This window comes from Bufo gargarizans, chromosome 3 (assembly GCF_014858855.1).
Source record: "Bufo gargarizans isolate SCDJY-AF-19 chromosome 3, ASM1485885v1, whole genome shotgun sequence".
NCBI lineage: Eukaryota > Metazoa > Chordata > Amphibia > Anura > Bufonidae > Bufo > Bufo gargarizans.
Genome location: NC_058082.1, coordinates 345,219,891 through 345,237,479, shown reverse-complemented (window position 1 = coordinate 345,237,479; position 17,589 = coordinate 345,219,891). Strand labels below are relative to the sequence as shown.

At 42.9% G+C, this 17,589-nt stretch overlaps 1 protein-coding gene across 1 annotated transcript in view; it reads left to right on the top strand.

Moving 5' to 3' along the window:
- Window positions 1-17,589, top strand: part of CLSPN (claspin) — a 63,796-nt gene that overhangs the window by 23,189 nt on the left and 23,018 nt on the right. Inside the window, exons 5-17 of the mRNA XM_044285078.1 lie at window positions 3,445-3,510; window positions 4,498-4,570; window positions 4,663-4,771; window positions 5,965-6,509; window positions 7,949-8,140; window positions 8,237-8,424; window positions 9,274-9,431; window positions 13,341-13,402; window positions 13,497-13,693; window positions 13,837-14,000; window positions 14,278-14,603; window positions 15,092-15,197; window positions 15,938-16,013. Coding sequence (XP_044141013.1) covers window positions 3,445-3,510; window positions 4,498-4,570; window positions 4,663-4,771; window positions 5,965-6,509; window positions 7,949-8,140; window positions 8,237-8,424; window positions 9,274-9,431; window positions 13,341-13,402; window positions 13,497-13,693; window positions 13,837-14,000; window positions 14,278-14,603; window positions 15,092-15,197; window positions 15,938-16,013 — 2,262 coding nt within the window. The remainder of the gene's footprint in view (window positions 1-3,444; window positions 3,511-4,497; window positions 4,571-4,662; window positions 4,772-5,964; window positions 6,510-7,948; window positions 8,141-8,236; window positions 8,425-9,273; window positions 9,432-13,340; window positions 13,403-13,496; window positions 13,694-13,836; window positions 14,001-14,277; window positions 14,604-15,091; window positions 15,198-15,937; window positions 16,014-17,589) is intronic.

The following is a 17,589-nucleotide window of genomic DNA, read 5'->3' as shown; positions in this document are numbered from 1 at the left end:
GGCTAACAATTTGAGTTTACAAGTTTTTATAGCTTTAGCTGAATGACAGCAGTTTTTCAAATGGTTTACAGCTTCAGTCTTGAACTATTGACTATCCATTCCCTTCACTTATACAAGTGTCTCTAGTCCTGCAAAAAACATATTTACTTAATCAGTTATCAGTGAGAGGCTAGGTTAACGATGGGCGTTGCCTTCCCTGTAACAGCGGAACACAACACAATGGAAAGTATAAGTATTGCCGCGCCTTAACTGTGCGTTGCGTGCCATATAGTGAAGCATGTGAAAAACATGCTTCTTCACGGTCACTTAACGTGTTTGTTTTGAGGTAACGTGACGCACTGCATGTATTGATCTTTATTCTTACAGTAGAGAAGTAATTAAAGGGAATCTGTCACCTGCTTTTAGCATTTTAAGATTTCAACATTGCCATGTTCAATAAAGTACCTTATTTCCTGCAGTGGTCTTCTTACTTTATTTCATTTTGCTAAAAAATATATTTTTCTGATGTGCTAATGAAGCTCCAAGGTGCCCAGAGGGGCGTTTTTTCTCCCTCTGGAGCCCAGTGATGCCTCCCCCCCCCCTGCAGTGCCCAACCCCCCTTAATTTGAAGGCCAAGAACGCCTCCTGATACTTAAATAACCTCCCACAGCCCCGGCAAACGGTTCAACGCCCTCGCCACGTCATCTTCTACCTTCAAGAAATGCCCCGTTCTTCTTTCTGACGGCCCCCAGAAATCTTGCGCAGTACTGCCTGCGCGATCATCAAGCTCCTGAGGGCAACAGCCTCAAAAGTCTCACTGGGCATGGGCCGAGCCCAGTGACGTAATCTGAGCGCTGTTGCCTCAGGAGCTTAATGAGCGGTACTGCGCCTGCGCGAGATTTCTGGTGGCCGTCAGGAAGAAGAACGCGGTATTTCTTGAAGGTAGAAGATGATGTGGCAAGGGCGTTGAACTTTTTGCCGGGGCTGTGGGAGGTTATTTCAGGATCAGGAGGCGTTCTTTGCCTTCAGTTTCAGGCGGGCTGGGCACTGCAGGGGGTGCGTCACTGGGCTCCAAAGAGAAAAAAAAAAACGCCCTTCTGGGCACCTTGGAGCTTCATTGGCATATCAGAAAAATATATTTTTTATCAAAATGAAATAAAGTAAGAAGACCAGGAAATGAGGTACCGTATATACTCGAGTATAAGATGAGTTTTTTGGCACATATTTTTGTGCTAAAAAAGCCCCCTCGTCTTATACTCGAGTCTAGGTCTGTATTATGGCAACTTACATTGCCATAATACAGACTATGACATGTTGGGGGCCGGAGAAGCTGTTACTTACCTTTACAGCTGCTCCGGTCAGCTCCCAGCATGTCCGCTCGGCACCTCTGTTAAGCTCCCAGTGTAAATCTCGCGAGACACGCGGGCCGCGAGATTTACACTGGGAGCAGACTGCGAGATTTACACCGGCAGTAAGTACCGGCCCCTGCACAGCCCCCCTCCCTGACCAAGTATGAAGTAGGGAGGGGTATTTTCTTGATTGCGAAAATTCGCTAAAAAATCGCTTTCAAATTTTTGCATAAAAATTCGCATGAACTGGTATTTTCCCAAAAATCAAATTTTATTGGTACGGTATCTATTTTTATTTTTGAAATTTACCAGTAGCTGCTGCATTTTCCACCCTAGTCTTATACTCGAGTCAATAATTTTTCCCGTATATACGGTACTTTATTTAACATGGCAATGTTGAAAGCTTAAAATGCTAAAAGCAGGTGACAGATTCCCTTTAATTATAACTTTTTGTTAATTGGGACATTTAAACTTTTTTTTATTTATTTTTATTCCAACTTAAATTTAGTCGGTCGGTTCATTTTTGCCCACTCTAGGTACCCAAAATTGCCTTCGACTCCACAGCCCTGGTCATTGTTGGTAAAATGTTACCCTCATTTCATTATTGTATTAGTTTCACAACCTAATTGTGCATGAAAAGTGGCGTTAAAAAGTCGCAAACTGTGCGATTGTTACTTGTTTTGTTTGAAGTGGTGTTCTTAGGCTGCCCTTGCTACTTTTCGGAAATTGGGCATGGGAAAGGGGCATTACCAGCAGCCGCAACAAATCTATTTTCATTTACCCCAGTTTTCTGGCGCAAATTAAAGGGACACTGACAGGCCCAATAACCATAATTAGCTGTACATATCCATGCACAGGTCTTCTAATGTGCATTTAAAACATATAAGTATCCCCCTGTCCACATTATGAATACTGCAAACTCGTGTTTTATAACCTGAACTAATCCCTGTTCTTTCTGCCCAAGGGGCGGGGTTTCAGCTTCTCTTGTGCCCATGGACCGCTGGAGAATGTGCCTACTTTATGACTAGGCCTGCACATCCTCCAGCAGCACAGGGGCGTTCTCCCCATAGTCGTTTATAGAGAGCGCAACTCTGAGTTTTCTAAACCTCCTTACCCCGCCTGTTCTCTGTGTGGTCCATTCTGAAGAGTAGTTGTGAAACTGATACCTTCATTGCTTTTTTTACTGTTTCACTACTGATGATACGTAGGTCGAAGTTGGCTCAGGAGCAAAAAGAAAGTTTTCTTTCAAAGACGACCCTCATGGCACCCTCATGCAAACTCTCTTCCTCAAAGGCCATTTGCATCTATCTTTACTTTTTGCGAGTTGCAGTCTGACACAAAGAGGAGAGCTGCAGCTGCTGTAAATTAAGTCAAAACTCCCTTTTTTATAGTAAGGAAGTTAGTGACAACCAATAGGCTTTCAGCCAGTAAAGTTAAGCTTTAATGCTGTTAGAAGGCATGGCAGATGCCACTTTTACTGACAACAGAAGTCTTGAACATTGTCTTGAACTTAAGGGTGTAATGGACACCCCGATGCTGCAGACAATTGTGGAGAGAGAATTGTCAGATAGCCAGAGGAGGACACCACTGCTTTTACACGCTTTGCTATCGGTCATCCCCATGCAGAGCAGTTGTGTGCCTGCGGCACATCATTATTACCCGGCGCGTTCTGCCGCCAGCACCATTGTGATTTTTAAGCTTTCTTAAAAAACACAATTGCCTGATGCATAAGCATTTGCTTGTTCATTGGGCATTTGGAGGTAGTATTAGACTGCCAGATGATCACTATGGAGCATTCATAGGAATGCCCGTTAGCGATCATCTGCTAGAAAATCTGGCCTAATAGACCCTTTACACTGTAAGACGTTATGTTTCTGGGCCTAGATCTCAGACAGTAGGTGCATATTGCCGTATATTATTTATGCGCAAATACCTCATTTTGTTGCAAGACAGTTGGGAATATATATATATATATATATATATATATATATACAGCACCGTCCTCAATGCAGTGCTGCCCATTTTTCCATTTTTGCATATTTATATATTTATATTACAAGCAGATTTTAATGTACAGGCCTTTCACATAGAATTCAATCATTTTTATAACCTACAGCCTCATTTATCTGATGGAGCAGAGGATGAAGAGACGTTTGAAGAAAAAGAGTCTGGAAAAAGAAAGGTTTGGTCTTTTTGTTTTGTCAAAATGTTTGCCCGAGATAAATTGTGTATATTGATGCTTGATCCATTGGCTTCTAACAACCTCCAGTATCCCCACCATCTATTAGATCAGGGATGGGGAACCTTTTTGCTGCCGACGGCCATTTGAATATTTGTAACGTTGTTCGGGGGCCATACAAAATTCTCAACTTAAAAATTTGACTGCTATATTTGGTCAAACATTTAAGTGACTTAAGGGTAAGTTACAGAAATTGCGCTTCAATAAAAAAAATATAGAGCGTTGTATTTTTGCAGCACAAAATGGCGCTACACTGTATTATATTTTGACCACATGTAGTAGACTAATTTTTAAGTTGAGAATGTTGTGTATATAAGTTCTTTATTTGGCATTAATGGCAGCCAAGCTAAACCCAGAGGAGTCCAGATAGGGGCTCACCCAACTTTCACTGTCCCTGCCTTTGTCCCTTTCTCAGCCTCAGATCTGCACCCCACCTCCATCATCCTCCTATCAGACCCGCCAGTCTACATCAGCCTCAGATAAGACACTCCCAGCCTTAGATCACACCCCCATCAGAACTCGCAACCTCAGATCAGACCTCTCCTCCCCTCCAGCTTCAGATGGCAGATTCACTTACCCTCCCTGGTCGTCTTTTTGCTGTGCTGTACTGTGACCTGACAGAGCACAGCGTCAGGTCATAGTGTCAGGACACAGAGTGGGGCTGGAAGAAGACCAGGGAAGGTGAGTACAGCTAGTAATGCACTGTACTCACCTTCCGGTTCCTCCCGCATTCTAATGACCACTTCCAGAAGTGGTAATTAGCATTTTCACAGTATGTTCTGGCCGGGGGACAGATAAAATGGTCCCACTGGCTTAGATGATTGCAGTGCATAGTATATATTACACACGGTTATTTTATCATAATATACATGTGTTTTACAAACTTTATGCTGAATATTGCTGATCTGACTCAAATTTTTTATTCTTAAGGAGAGAAAAGCAGCACGAATGAGTAAGGAAGCCATAAAGCAGTTGCACAGCGAGACACAAAGGCTCTTGCGGGGTAAGTGTTCAATTTTATATTAGTACTGAGGGTTACACTCTAGTCTAGGGTTAGCACAAGAATGAAATATTGTACATATTTGTTTTTCTTAGAGTCTGCTGTGTCTCTACCATATCACCTACCTCAACCTAAAAGCATTCATGACTTTTTCAAGCGCCGATCGAGACCAGCCTGTCAAGGAAATGCAATGCAACTAATCAAGTAAGAAAAGTCAATGTGTGTGTGTGGGTTTTTATTTTATTTATTTTTTATAATACAGTTGTAAATCAAGAGTACTTGTTGATAGTTTCTCAAAATTATTGCATGATGGGGATGAAAACATTTCATAGTCTGTTACCATGATTTTGCTAACGAAAATATGTTATTACTAATTTTGTACCTGAGCAATTTACAAATGAGTCAAGGGTTTGATTTACTGACTCCATAGCCCTGTTTATATTTAAAAAGACAAAAACAAAAAACCTGTCATCTCAAAATGCAGTGCAATCTGCAGGCACCATATTATAGAGCAGGATGAGCTAAGCAGATTGATATATAGTTTTGTAGGAAAAGATTAAGTAAAACTTGTCATTTATATCAGCTTTTTCTGAACTTGTCTGCCACCTGTGTACAGCTGATAACACCTCCCCATATAGAACTGAAGTAAAAAAAGAAACATGTATAAATTACAAGTTTTACTTAATATTACTTAACTTGTACTGAATCCCACAAAACTTTATATTCTATTCAGCTCTTTCTGCTCTATAACCTGTCTGCACTGCATTTTGTGATTACTGTTCTTCTATAAATGGATGGATATTGCACATCTCGCATAATTGGGGAAGGGGCCTATGTGTATATTTACTTGAATAATGCTTTAATGTGGACCTTTCAGGTGATTTGTGCTGTCTGGGTATGCTGCTGCCAACTCAGAAATCCTGCTTCAAATCATATAAGCCTATGTATCGCAAAGCTCAGCTCCTCTCAATCTGTTTATGATTAGTACAATTGTCTGTTATGTATGTGCACCGCTTATCATATGTACAGCGCTATGGAATGAATGGCGCATAAATAATAAATAATAATAATAATCTATTCTATCTTATCCTCAGATAGGGCAGCAGAAATCACCTGTCATATTCAATTTGACTGAAAAGCTACTTCTCTTTTTTGCTTTAATGGATTGTGTAGTAAATATATTAAAAATGTATAAAAATCGAATATAGACCTATTTGTAAGCAGCACTGGGCTCAGATTACATTGCAATTTGTGAGACTGCTCCCATATCACTACCAACTAACAGGACACATTTTTAATTGTGTACTTCTGGTAGAGCTATAGAGGGAACTATTTAGTGCTGTGTATGTGTTCAAGAAGTGGACTTGTCATTTAATTTTTAACTTTGTATTTTATAGGTCCTCAAAGTACAATTTTTCAACTATTGAAGACAAAACAGAGGTTGAAGCTAAACCCCCAGAGCCTGCAGATTGTGACACTGCCTCAGTACCAGGATGTACAGTAAATTCTGAAGTACCTCTCCAGAAGCCACAAGCTGCTGCCGTTGAAGAAGCTGTGACTGAGGCTTTTGCAAGTGAGGATTGTCAGCCTGTCAGCTCGGAGAATAAAGCAGTAGATGTTAACAATTCAGAAAATTCATCCATACTTTCTGGTGCTCATGTTGCACATCAAACATTTGCTGATGGGGAAAATGAAGCACACGTTCAAGAAAGGGCTATTGAAATGTCGCAAGATATTTCTAAACCAGACCTTAAGTGCACAACATGTGACCATGCTGATGCAACAGAGGACAACCGCTCAAATATTGCTTCAGTACAAGAGAAGCCCAAGCTGTCAAAACTGGAAAAACTTCGTGCACTGGGAATCAACCTGTCAGTAAAACCTCGCCTATGTCCAGATGATGGTTGTTTTATAAATTTGGATGAGCCAAAGCCAAATAAAGGTACTTCATTTCTTTATAACTTGGGGTTAAAGAGGTTGTCCGGGTTCAGAGCTGAACCCAGACATTATATCCTTCTTCCCCCACTCTGCCCCTCTGACATGAGCATTACAATTCAGTGCAGGGCAAGGGCTTTTTCTGGAAATCTGGTGACATACCGGGCTCTCCATAGATAAGCTAGCAGAGTTTCCGCCTAGCAGTGTAGAAATATAAACAAACAGCCCTTGCCCTTTAGAGCATGTTAGAAGGGCTGAGTGGGGGAAGAAGGGGATATGTCCACGTTCGTCTCTGAACTTGGACAACCTCTTTAAGGCCCATTTCACATGGGCATTGCGCATAGGGGCCAGATGCGTTCAGGGAAAATGGTGCGATTTTTGACACTAAAACATCAGTTTTTACTGCGATTGCGTTCCATGTTTGCGTTTTGCACACGCGGGTGCAAAACATTGTAATGCGTTTTGCACGCACGTGCGAAAAATCGTCATGCTTGGTGACGACGAAAAAAAGAAACACATGGTCAGTAAGGCCCAAAACAGGCTGGTCACTAAGGGGTTAAGAATCTCATTTACAAGCAGTGTAAAATCATCATGCATAAATTAGCCTGTGGTGTGGATTTGAAATCTGCAACATGTCCGTTTTATGCTGCGGATCTCCACCGCAGATTTTGCTTTTTGCAATGAATAGGGGGAAATCTGCAGTGGATGTCTGCAGCCAAAACTGCATGTAATTCTTGCGCTATCAATATCTAATAACTTTTAAAAAGAATGTGGCATGATTTCACAATACAGACTGCATACATTATTAAAAGGAAGCTAACACTGATCCTGGCCATTGCACAGGGAGCCTACCTGTATTTTACAGCCTACTTCTGCAGAAGATGTTGCAGCACCAGCTTCTGTGCATACGCCATCAATGTGATGTACATAAACTGCATGGTGCTGGAAGGGTTTAAAGGGGTATTCCAGTGTGATCATTTTAAATGCAGATGCAATCTGAGTGCAAAAATAGTGAACGGTGAGCGTATGCATTACCAATCCCCCACCATTACTATTTGGCAGCTGCTCTGGTCCCCATTCATCTGTAGTTTTTCTTCTTGGGCTCAGTCAATTGCCTCAGCTAGTGATTGGCTAAGCGTGCCGTCAAAGGTGTTTCCCAAATGGAGAGGAGGGGGAGACTGAGGGGAGAACAATAGCGGAGGGGTATTGTTTAGGTATTGTGGTTTTTTTTTTTCTCCTCCATTTTTATTTTAAATTATCTTATTAGTATACCGTTTTAAGGTTTCTATATTTCCTTGTAGAGAAGCAGATTTACTTCTTTTCCGTTTAGAAGTCTCATCTTATTTCACAAATTCATATTTCATACATAGCATTTAGATTTGTATTTAACAGATTTTTTTTATTTTTTAAATTGGTTTCTTAAATATCTTTCCAATGCTATCTCAGATCTTGAAGCACTAAAGGAGCGATTCTTAAAACATAGCTTGCACAAAGTAAAAGCTGTGACAGAGAAAAAAGTTCATCTCAACATTGTTCGCAAAGAGACAACGGCTGATGGTAAAGAGGAGCTAAAAGCAGATGTTGTGCCAGTCACTGTAGATGTTGAAAACCATGACAACAAAGTACATGGCAAACCAGGTAGTGTGTGTGTGTGTGTGTGTGTGTGTGTGTATATTGTGCTGGTTTGCATTCTCTTGTTTTGTACTTTTTTCCTTATGAGTTGTGTTTGACCAGGTGAGAAGCTTCAAGTTCTTAAAGCAAAGCTTCAGGAGGCAATGAAACAGAGACGTCTTGAAGAGCGCCAGAAGCGCCAAGCGTTGTTTAATCTTGACAATGAAAATGGCTATGATGATGATGAAGAGGAGGAGGAGGAAGAAATGACTGAGTCTGAGGACGAGGAGGAAGAAGAGGGCAATGCAGAGGTAAATGCATAACAGAATGTATAGTTTGTAGCTGATAAAGCTTACTTAACCTTTTAAGGAACCTGCAATTCTTTTTTTGTATTTAATTTTTACTCCCTGCCTTTCTGGAGCCATCTTATTCATTTCTCCGTTCACATAGATGTGAGGAATTCTTTCTTGTGGGTTAAGTTATACTTTCTAATGACATCATTTAATATTGCATACTACGTAATTAGAAGCTGGAACAAAATTCCAAATGGGGTGAAAATGAGAGGGAAAAAAAACATAATTGCACCCTTTTTTTTTTTTTTTTTTTTTTTTAGTGCCCTTCCCTATGCGGTAAAACAGAGATGTTTCCTCATTGTCAGGGTCATTACGATAACAATTATACCACATATATATAGTGTTTCTTGTGTTTTAATATCACCATATTTTGACCCGCATAACTTTTATATTTCCATCTACGGAAACGTGTGAGGGCTCATTTTTTTCACAAAGGTATTGTCCGGCCGCCTCTTGGCATATTTGCTGTACTGCTGCCTGATCTTTGCTGCTCCCCTTTTAAAGTGAATGGGGCTTGGAGAACTTCCAGCAGCACATGGACTACGGAAAAAGTAAATGCCAGTGTGAAACAGGCCCTTATACTTATTATTTTTTCTGTGAGCTTTTCTGCTAGAAGGCCCACAATGCTTACCAAAGCACCTAAGCCTCTGAAACAGCTGATCAGTGGGTATTCTGGGTGTCAGAACCCTGCCATTCTGATATTGATGACTGATCCTGAGAATAGGTCATCCAATATCAATTTCAGAAAACCCCTTTAATGTCTGAAACTCATTCAGGCTGTTCCATGTTTCTGTTTGGACTTCATAGACCATAGAGGATCTCCTTGGAGAAGATGGGAATGAGCAGGACCTTAAGGATGAAGGTTTGGAGGAAAGTGACATAACTAAAGTGACAATCTCTGTGCCAAGGCCTGTAACAACAGAATCAACTTTGCTGTTGTTTAAAGACAGTTCAACTAAAATTGGGTAATATTTTAAGTTTAGATTCTAATTTGTAGTTGTTTGCTTCTCCATCTCTCACTTCTTACGATCTGTGTTCTCTTACAAGCTAGTTATTACTTTGTGTTATATATTAGGGATCGACCGATATAGATGTATTTTTTTTTTTTTTTTTTTCAGGGCCGATAATGTATACCAGTATTCTGTGCGCATTCTTTTTTTTTTCTGTTACGGTTCTCACACTTGCCCTGTGCATAGTACACACAGCTGCTGGGAGCTGACCATGGCAGCCAGGGCTTCAGTAGTGTCCTGGCCCCCATGATAACTGATCGCAGCCCCATTAGGGCTCATGCACACGGCAGTGTTTCACGGCCATGAGCGGTCCGTAGAACCACGGGCTGGATTCCTGCTGAGAGCAGGAGCGCACGGCGTCATAGCAACCAATGACTCTGTGCGTTCATGCTGTCAGGAGGAATCCCAGCCAGGTTTCCACGGTCTGCTCTCGGCCGCGGAACACGGCCGTGTGCATGAGGCCTTACACTGCTGGGACTCCGATCAGAAGCTGCGACTGCCGCCAATGGAGGGGAGAGGACCCTGTGGCCATGCCACCAATTATTTTAATACTGGGGGGAGGGTGCACTCCGCCACCAATGATGATTAACTTTTAATAAAGGAGGCAGGTGTGTCGGCGCAGAATCACATAGCCGACACCCTGCCTCTGACAGGGAGCTGCGATCAGTGGCAGCAGTTAACCCCTCAGGTGTGGCACCTGAGTGGTTAACTGCTGCTGATCGCAGCTTCCTGTCATAAAGGCTGGGCACCACCTCCTGTATTCGTATTGGGCTATTTTCACACTGGCGTTTTGGTATAAGTTTGTGAGATCCATTCAGGGATCTTACAAGAGTCCAAAACGGATCAGTTTTGCCTTTAATGCATTCTGAATGAAAAAGGATCTGCTCAGAATGAATCAGTTTGCCTCCGTTCCGCCTCCATTCCGCTTTAGAGGCGGACACCAAAACTCTACAAGCAGCATTTTGGTGTCAATGGGGACGGATCCTTTTTTATTGACGCAATATGACACAGTAGAAAACTGATCCGTCCCCCATTGACTTTCAGTGGTGGTCAAAACGGATTTATCTTGGCTATGTTACAGATAATACAAACGCATCCGTTCAGATAATACAACCGTCTGCATCTGTTCAGAACAGATCAGTTTGTAGTATTATCTGAACGGATGCGTTTGTGCAAATCCATGACGGAAAGTAGCCTTAGACGTTAATTATCATTAGTGGCGCAGTGCGCCCGCCCCTCCTTCTCCCGTCTCTCCTCATTGGCAGCGCGGCACAGGGGGGATGGAGAGAGAGAATGACTCCTTCTCCCCTTTGCTGCTGAGGAAACATTAGAGTGCTGACGGCAGCACGCTTATGTTCTGTGATAATACGTCCAGTGCGCTATCGGCAAGATTAGATGCTGATACCGATAACTTTAAAAAATCCATGAATATTGGCTGATATCGGTAACTCAGATAATTGGTCAATCCCGATTTATATATAAAATATACCCTTTTGGATGGCTGCAAAATTTTGACAGCTCTGACAAACTTGTACAAATAATGTTTTTGGCCAAAAGAGTACATAACCCCTACATTTTGTAATCCTTGTTCATGTCCCAGCTTTCCCAAAAGACCCCAACCCTCTTTCTAGGGGGGTTTCTAGGCATGCTCTGTAACCTGTGCAGAGGTCATTGTACAAGGAAAGAGTAGATCAGCTTTGACAATCACCTATTGTGAACGGTGGATCCTGTGTTATCTATACACAGAGGTCATTACAGGCAGGATTAGAATGAGTTAACTGCAGTAATGTGATCTGTACAAACCAAGAAGTGACGGCAGTTATTAGACATAGTGGCCAGTGCAAAAACTGCAGGATTTTTGGTTGTTTAAATATAAAAAGAAAAACTTAAAAATGTTAAACATATAAAAAGTACTATATATGGATATAAAGGTATAATGCTATATTTTATAATAAATGGTTTTATGAGACTTTAATACTGATGACTAGAGATGAGCGAACTTCTGTTTTAAGTTCGGCGTCTAAAGTTCGGGTTTGGATTAGCGGAGAATCCCGATCTGGAACCGGATATGGATTCCGACTTCCGTTGTGGTCCGTGGTAGCGGAATCAATAATCGGCCATTATTGATTCCGCTACCACGGACCACAACGGAAGTCTGAATCCATATCCGGTTCCAGATCGGGATTCTCCGCTAATCCAAACCCGAACTTTAGACGCTGAACTTAAAACAGAGGTTCGCTCATCTCTACTGATGACCTATCCTCTGGATAGGTTATCAGTATCTGATCTGTGGGGGTCTGAAACCCAGGACCCCTGCTGATGACCTGTTTGAGAAGGCACTGGAAAGCCTGTCAGTGCCATGAGCTTCTGTCTGCTCACTATGCACAGCACGGTATTTGGTATCACAGCTCAGCCCCATTCACTTTATAATTTCCATTGAAGGGTAATGGCTCATCAGTATCTTATCAGAGGCAGTCTGACACCCCCACAGCGGTCAGAATCTAAACTGTGAATGGAGCCAGAAGCAGAAGGGTCCATCCAAAGTATAGTGGCTGTGCCGGCTTAATGCAGCTTAGCTCCTCTTCTATGTTTGTGTACGATCCTTCTTTCCTCCAGACGCAGAGTATGTCCCCTCGTCACAGTCCTGGGGATAAATAGATGATGGGAGACATCTCTGTACTGACCCCTGATATATTTATACATGGTTAGTAGTTCTCACCTTTCCAGCTCTGCTATGTCTGCCTTGTTCACAGGAGACCAGAACTGTACACAGTACTCCATGTGTGGTCTGACTAGTGATTTTGTAAGCAGGGCTATGTTCTCATCATGGGCATCTATGCTTCTTTGAAGCAACCCATTATCTTATTGGGCTTGGCGGCAGCTTCCGGACACTGGTTTCTACACCTTAGTTTGTGGTAAACCAAAATTCCTAGGGCCTTTTTCAGGTCAGTGTTACCCAGTGTTTTACCATTTAGTATGTACGGATGACTTGCATTATTCCTTCCCATGTGCATAACCCTACATTTGTCAGTGCTAAACCTCATCTGCCACTTATCTGTCTAAGTCTCCAATCTATTCAGATCAATCTGTAGCAGTATACTGTCCTCTTCCGTGTTAATTACTTTACACAGTTTAGTGTTACCTGCAAAAATTTATATTTTACTTTGCAAGCCTCATTAAGATCATAAAGAAAAACTACTTGATTCTGCCAGGTAGCTCTGTTACAGCTCTAATGGTCCTGTCTCCCTTGCTTCAGGTCCCCTGTGGACAGGAAGTGTAACTTCCCGTCCATTGCGTGCACTGCTGCAGCAATTCACTGACCTCCACAATGAATTGTTTGCAAGCGGCACATGACTCCTGAGGCCAGTGAATGGCTGCAGCAGTGCATTGATGTAAACACATTCCAACCCTTAATTTTGAGTTGGGAACCAGACAAACCCTGACGCTGAGTTCAGACCTGAGCGTTTTACAGCGTGTTCCTACGCGCTGTAAAACGCTCAGCAGGCAAGAACCAATGATTCCTTATAGGAATGGTTCTCACCTGAGTGTTTTACAGCGCGTACGATCGCGCTGTAAAACGCCCGACGCCCCAAGAAGTACATGAGCTTCTTTGGGCGTCTTGTCGCGCGTTCGCGTACATAGACTTCCGGGAACACGCGACAATGGGCGTTCGCTTGTCTCTGTATGCGTAATTGCAAACGCTGGTACAATCGTGCATACAGAGCGCGACATCCCGAACGCTCAGGTCTGAACCCAGCGTTAACATTAAGACATTTCCTGTACAACTAAATAAAATAAGGTCACTGTTAAAATGTTTCACAGCTACAGTCGTATGTTAATGTTGAACTATTTTATATCACGCAGCGATTCCATACCTGACAAGATGGAGCATGATGATGTTGAGAGCAAAGGCAATGACAAAATCGGTAATTGCTCTTGTGTAACTTTATTTTACTATACAGCAAAAACTTATTGCTAAAACTTAATTTTCTTTTTTTTTCCTCCATGAAATGCGTTTAGCAGAGGAAGATGATTTTCTTTTACCTATGACAAAGGACAGCAGCCACAATAGTAGCTTTGAACTTATTGGGTCCATGATTCCTTCATACCAGCCTCTTAACAAGAGTGGGCGAAGTTCCCTCCTTTCCGGTGTTGGGGGATTCCGGTCACCATCCCCAGTTACCTTCAAAGCAAACTTCCTCAGCTCTGCATCAAAGGTTAGATAAGAAGCTACTTGTTGAATGCTTTCACTCTTATTTTGTGGTTACTGTATTAATTTTTTATGTATAGAATTTATCTGATTTCTCTTACGAATGTTACATGCCTTAATAGATTATAATTGTGAGTTTAACTATCTTAGAGTTCAGGGAAGATGTCAGAACCATCCCTTCCTGTGGAAGATTCACAGGATCTGTACAACGCCTCACCTGAGCCTAAAGCATCTTTTGCTTGTGCTGGTGAAAACTCTCAGTTCCAGTTTTCTTTGGAAGATGACACACAAAGCCAATTACTGGATGCTGATGGGTAAGAACTACCATTTTTAATATAATCAAATGATTAGAACTCCGTTTTTATGATAATATAAAATTGTGTTATGCACAAGTTAGGGATTTCGTTTGTATGTTGAGTTGATGGCAGGAGCTCAGTTGCATACCACAATTGTCTGACCAAAAGACACTGTGATGCCCTAGCTTTAAAATGTTTGTCATGAATGAAAGCATGTGTTTCCAAGTTCTTATTTAGCTCTTAAATGAGTTTAGTGCATTTATGTCTGCAATATCTTTATTATTTGTCTTCAAAGGTTCCTAAATGTAGGGCACAACAGGAGCAAATACAGCTCTGTTAAGCAAAGGTTAGTAATGGATACAATGGATGAGAATGCTATGGATGCCAACATGGGAGAGTTGCTGGACCTTTGCTCTGGAAACTTTAGAGGCACCCTTTCAGACTCCAGTCAGCATGATGGGCATGTGCCCAAGAAAGATGCCATGGATGAGCTGCTGGGATTATGCTCTGGAAACTTTAGAGGCACCCTTTCAGACTCCAGTCAGCATGATGGGCATGTGCCCAAGAAAGATGCCATGGATGAGCTGCTGGGATTATGCTCTGGAAAATTTGTGTCACAAGGTAAAACTGCTACATATTTAAAGGTCTTAATTAGGTTAGGGATCTCTTGTCATTTATGAACCAAGTGCTGCCATTTGGTCAAGTGGCTAGATCAGAATGTTTATTTTTTTTGCATCTGACAATCAAATTTTTTCGGGTCAGATGAGCCATAGTCAGCCCAGGAGATGTGGCAAACACACAGGTCATGTCCTTGGCTGATCACTGTTGGTCTGTGAGCCATTATTAACAGTGTACTGACCTAGTACATTGTGTAGCTGCATCAATATATTCAATTTTACATTGTTTAATTCAAAGATCACTTGTGATGTTTGAATCTTTGGTAAGTGTTCATAAATTTTGATTTTATTAGTCTAAGAGAAGAGATGCACACGGTTACTAATAATGATTAAAGTTTTCACCTGCAGATTTTTATTTTTGTACTTAGTGCTGTAGTGCGATTTACTATTCAAATCTGCATATTTATAACTGTCCGGTCTTCTCTTGTTTAGCTGATTCCTCAACTCAAGAGTCCTCAGGCTTGGTTAAAGTGCACTCGGAGTTGCAAAAAGAAAATAAGTTTGCTCAAGCTGAGGTTGCTTCCTTTCCAGTAGAACGGTAAATTAACATGCAATTAATAATTAACAAGAAGTTAATTCAAGCAGATGGCTTTCTTTGCAGTGTTTATATAGAAACTGTGTAAATGTATTAGAAAATTGTATCAGCATAGTTCTTAGCTGTATGTGCTGATACTTTGTTTTATGTGTTTGAGCACCTTTCTGAAGAAAAAAAAAAAGTTTTGCAACTCTTCCTTGTTTTTGTTCTCATAGTGGTTCTCTCTCCCCCACCCCCCCCTCTTTTGCCCTCCAATATGCCCCCGATTTCTGATAGGTGCGGATCTCACCTTAGAATGGAGCTTGCAAAGTCCCATAGGGCACACCGCACATGCTTGGCCACCCTCCATTCATTCCTATGAGAGGGCCAAAAATAGCCGAGCACTGGCTCTGTTTCTGTCAGCCCCATTGAAGTGAATAGAGCGGTGGCCGCACTTGCCTGGTACACCTCCCATTTATTTCAATGAGACTTCCGAAAATAGCTGAGCGTGCAACTTGGCTATTTTCGGCGCTCCTATAGGAACTAATGGAGGGCAGCCACACATGCTTGGTGGTCCCTCCGTGACTGCAGGCTCAGTTCTAAGTAGAAGGGCGACCTGCACCTACTAGACATTGGGGGCATATCCTAGCGATTTCTGAGATGGGAATAACATTTTAAATTGCTTAGTTACTTTAGCAGTACTACTTACATTTATTTTTATTAATCATGTTATGAAATAGTTTTTTCTTTACAAATATTTACAGAGAGGAGAACGAGGAGGAGGAGGAGGAGGAGTTTGGTGATTTTCAGCTTCTTCCATGTGATGAATCAGACAGTGAGGTTGGTTGCTGAAAATTTGCTGTTGCAGTGATTGATTTTTTTTTTTACAAGGGTAACAATGTTTAAGTAGGGATCAACCGATATATATATTTTTTTTTATAGCCGATAACCTGTGAATTTTCCGGCCGATAACTTATGCCGATTCTGTGCATTTTTATTTTTGAAACAAAAAAAAGTTTTGTTACGGCGTCGCACCATATAGGAGATTTTTGCTTCCGCATTAGGGTTTGGCATGGCTATTCCCAGCTTTTGCGCCTTATGCCCCCCTTTTTTCGGGGTGTCCGGGGGATGCATTCGAACTTACCGCGCGCGGGTTTCGCCCGATGTTGTCTGCGATTTGGGGGCGGAGCTTATCTCTCCCTCTCCTGCTGTTCTGCCTCAGCGCTCCTCTCCCCACACGGTTGGAATCCTCCTGCATCCTCCAGCTCCCTGCTGCTGCTCCTCCTCAATCGCGGTAGGAGACACTACTCTTTAGCGTTTCCCGCCCTCCCCCCAGTGTACTGGGAATACTGCCATCATGCCAAAGCCAGGGCCCCCCCAAAAATCTGCCAAAACTGCACCTCAGGCCCTATGGACGCCTGCCCGGTCTGTTTTCTGCCACTGTCTGTCTCAGGCTCTTGTGGCTCCTGCCTTGCCCCTGGACAGGGTCGCCCTCCACCCCCTACTCCTCAGCCCAGTCCCCCCACCGCCCCTGCGGAACCTGCCTGGGCATCCACCATGTCTAGGGCAGCCGCTGTCTTAGCGCAATTTTCACGCACCGCCATGGCCTTCATTGAGCGCATAGCGGTCACTAGTCCTGTGGCGCACACCACTCCACCTCACAGTGGTTCCCACAGATGACGCTCGTCTACTAAGAGGCAGCGTACGCAGCAGCATCCTCCCTCGGATGACTCTGCCCCCCCCCCCCCCCCCCCCCCCCTCTCCTGGAGGCACGCACAGACTCTTCCCCTCACCACAGGGATCAGAGGTCTGAAGGGGAACGGTCCATCTCGGACCAAGACACTCAGCTGGAACCTTCGCCTAAGCTCTCCGCTATGGTGGCTGACTTAGTGGTGGCAGTGCGTGACACCTTCAATCTTCAAGGGGAATCTCCCTCCACCAGTAGTCAGGAGTTCCATTCCAGAAAACCGGAGACTGTTTTCTTCCCCATCCATGGTGAATTTTCCAAGGTCCTCTCGAAGGCCTGGGACCGCCCTAATCACAGTTTTTCTGCCACTAGACGGATGGATACTCTTTATCCTTTTCCGCCGGAAATGGTGGAACAATGGTCTTCTCCTCCCAAGGTAGACCCGCCTGTGTCCAGACTAGCCAAGAACACGGCTCTCCCTGTCTTTGACGGTTCCTCTCTGCAGGACTTAGTTGACAGGCGTTTGGATTCCTTATCCAAAGCCATCTTTACTCTGGCAGGAACAGGCTTTATGGCCCGCCTTTGCATCTGCTTGGGTCGCTAGAGCGCTATCTGAATGGTTACAGCGACACCATCAGGACCTCGCGGAGCAGAACGCCTTCGAGGACACCCTGAACTTTCTTCTCCAGATGTCTCAGGCCACAAAATTCCTTTGTGAAGCTTCCTTGG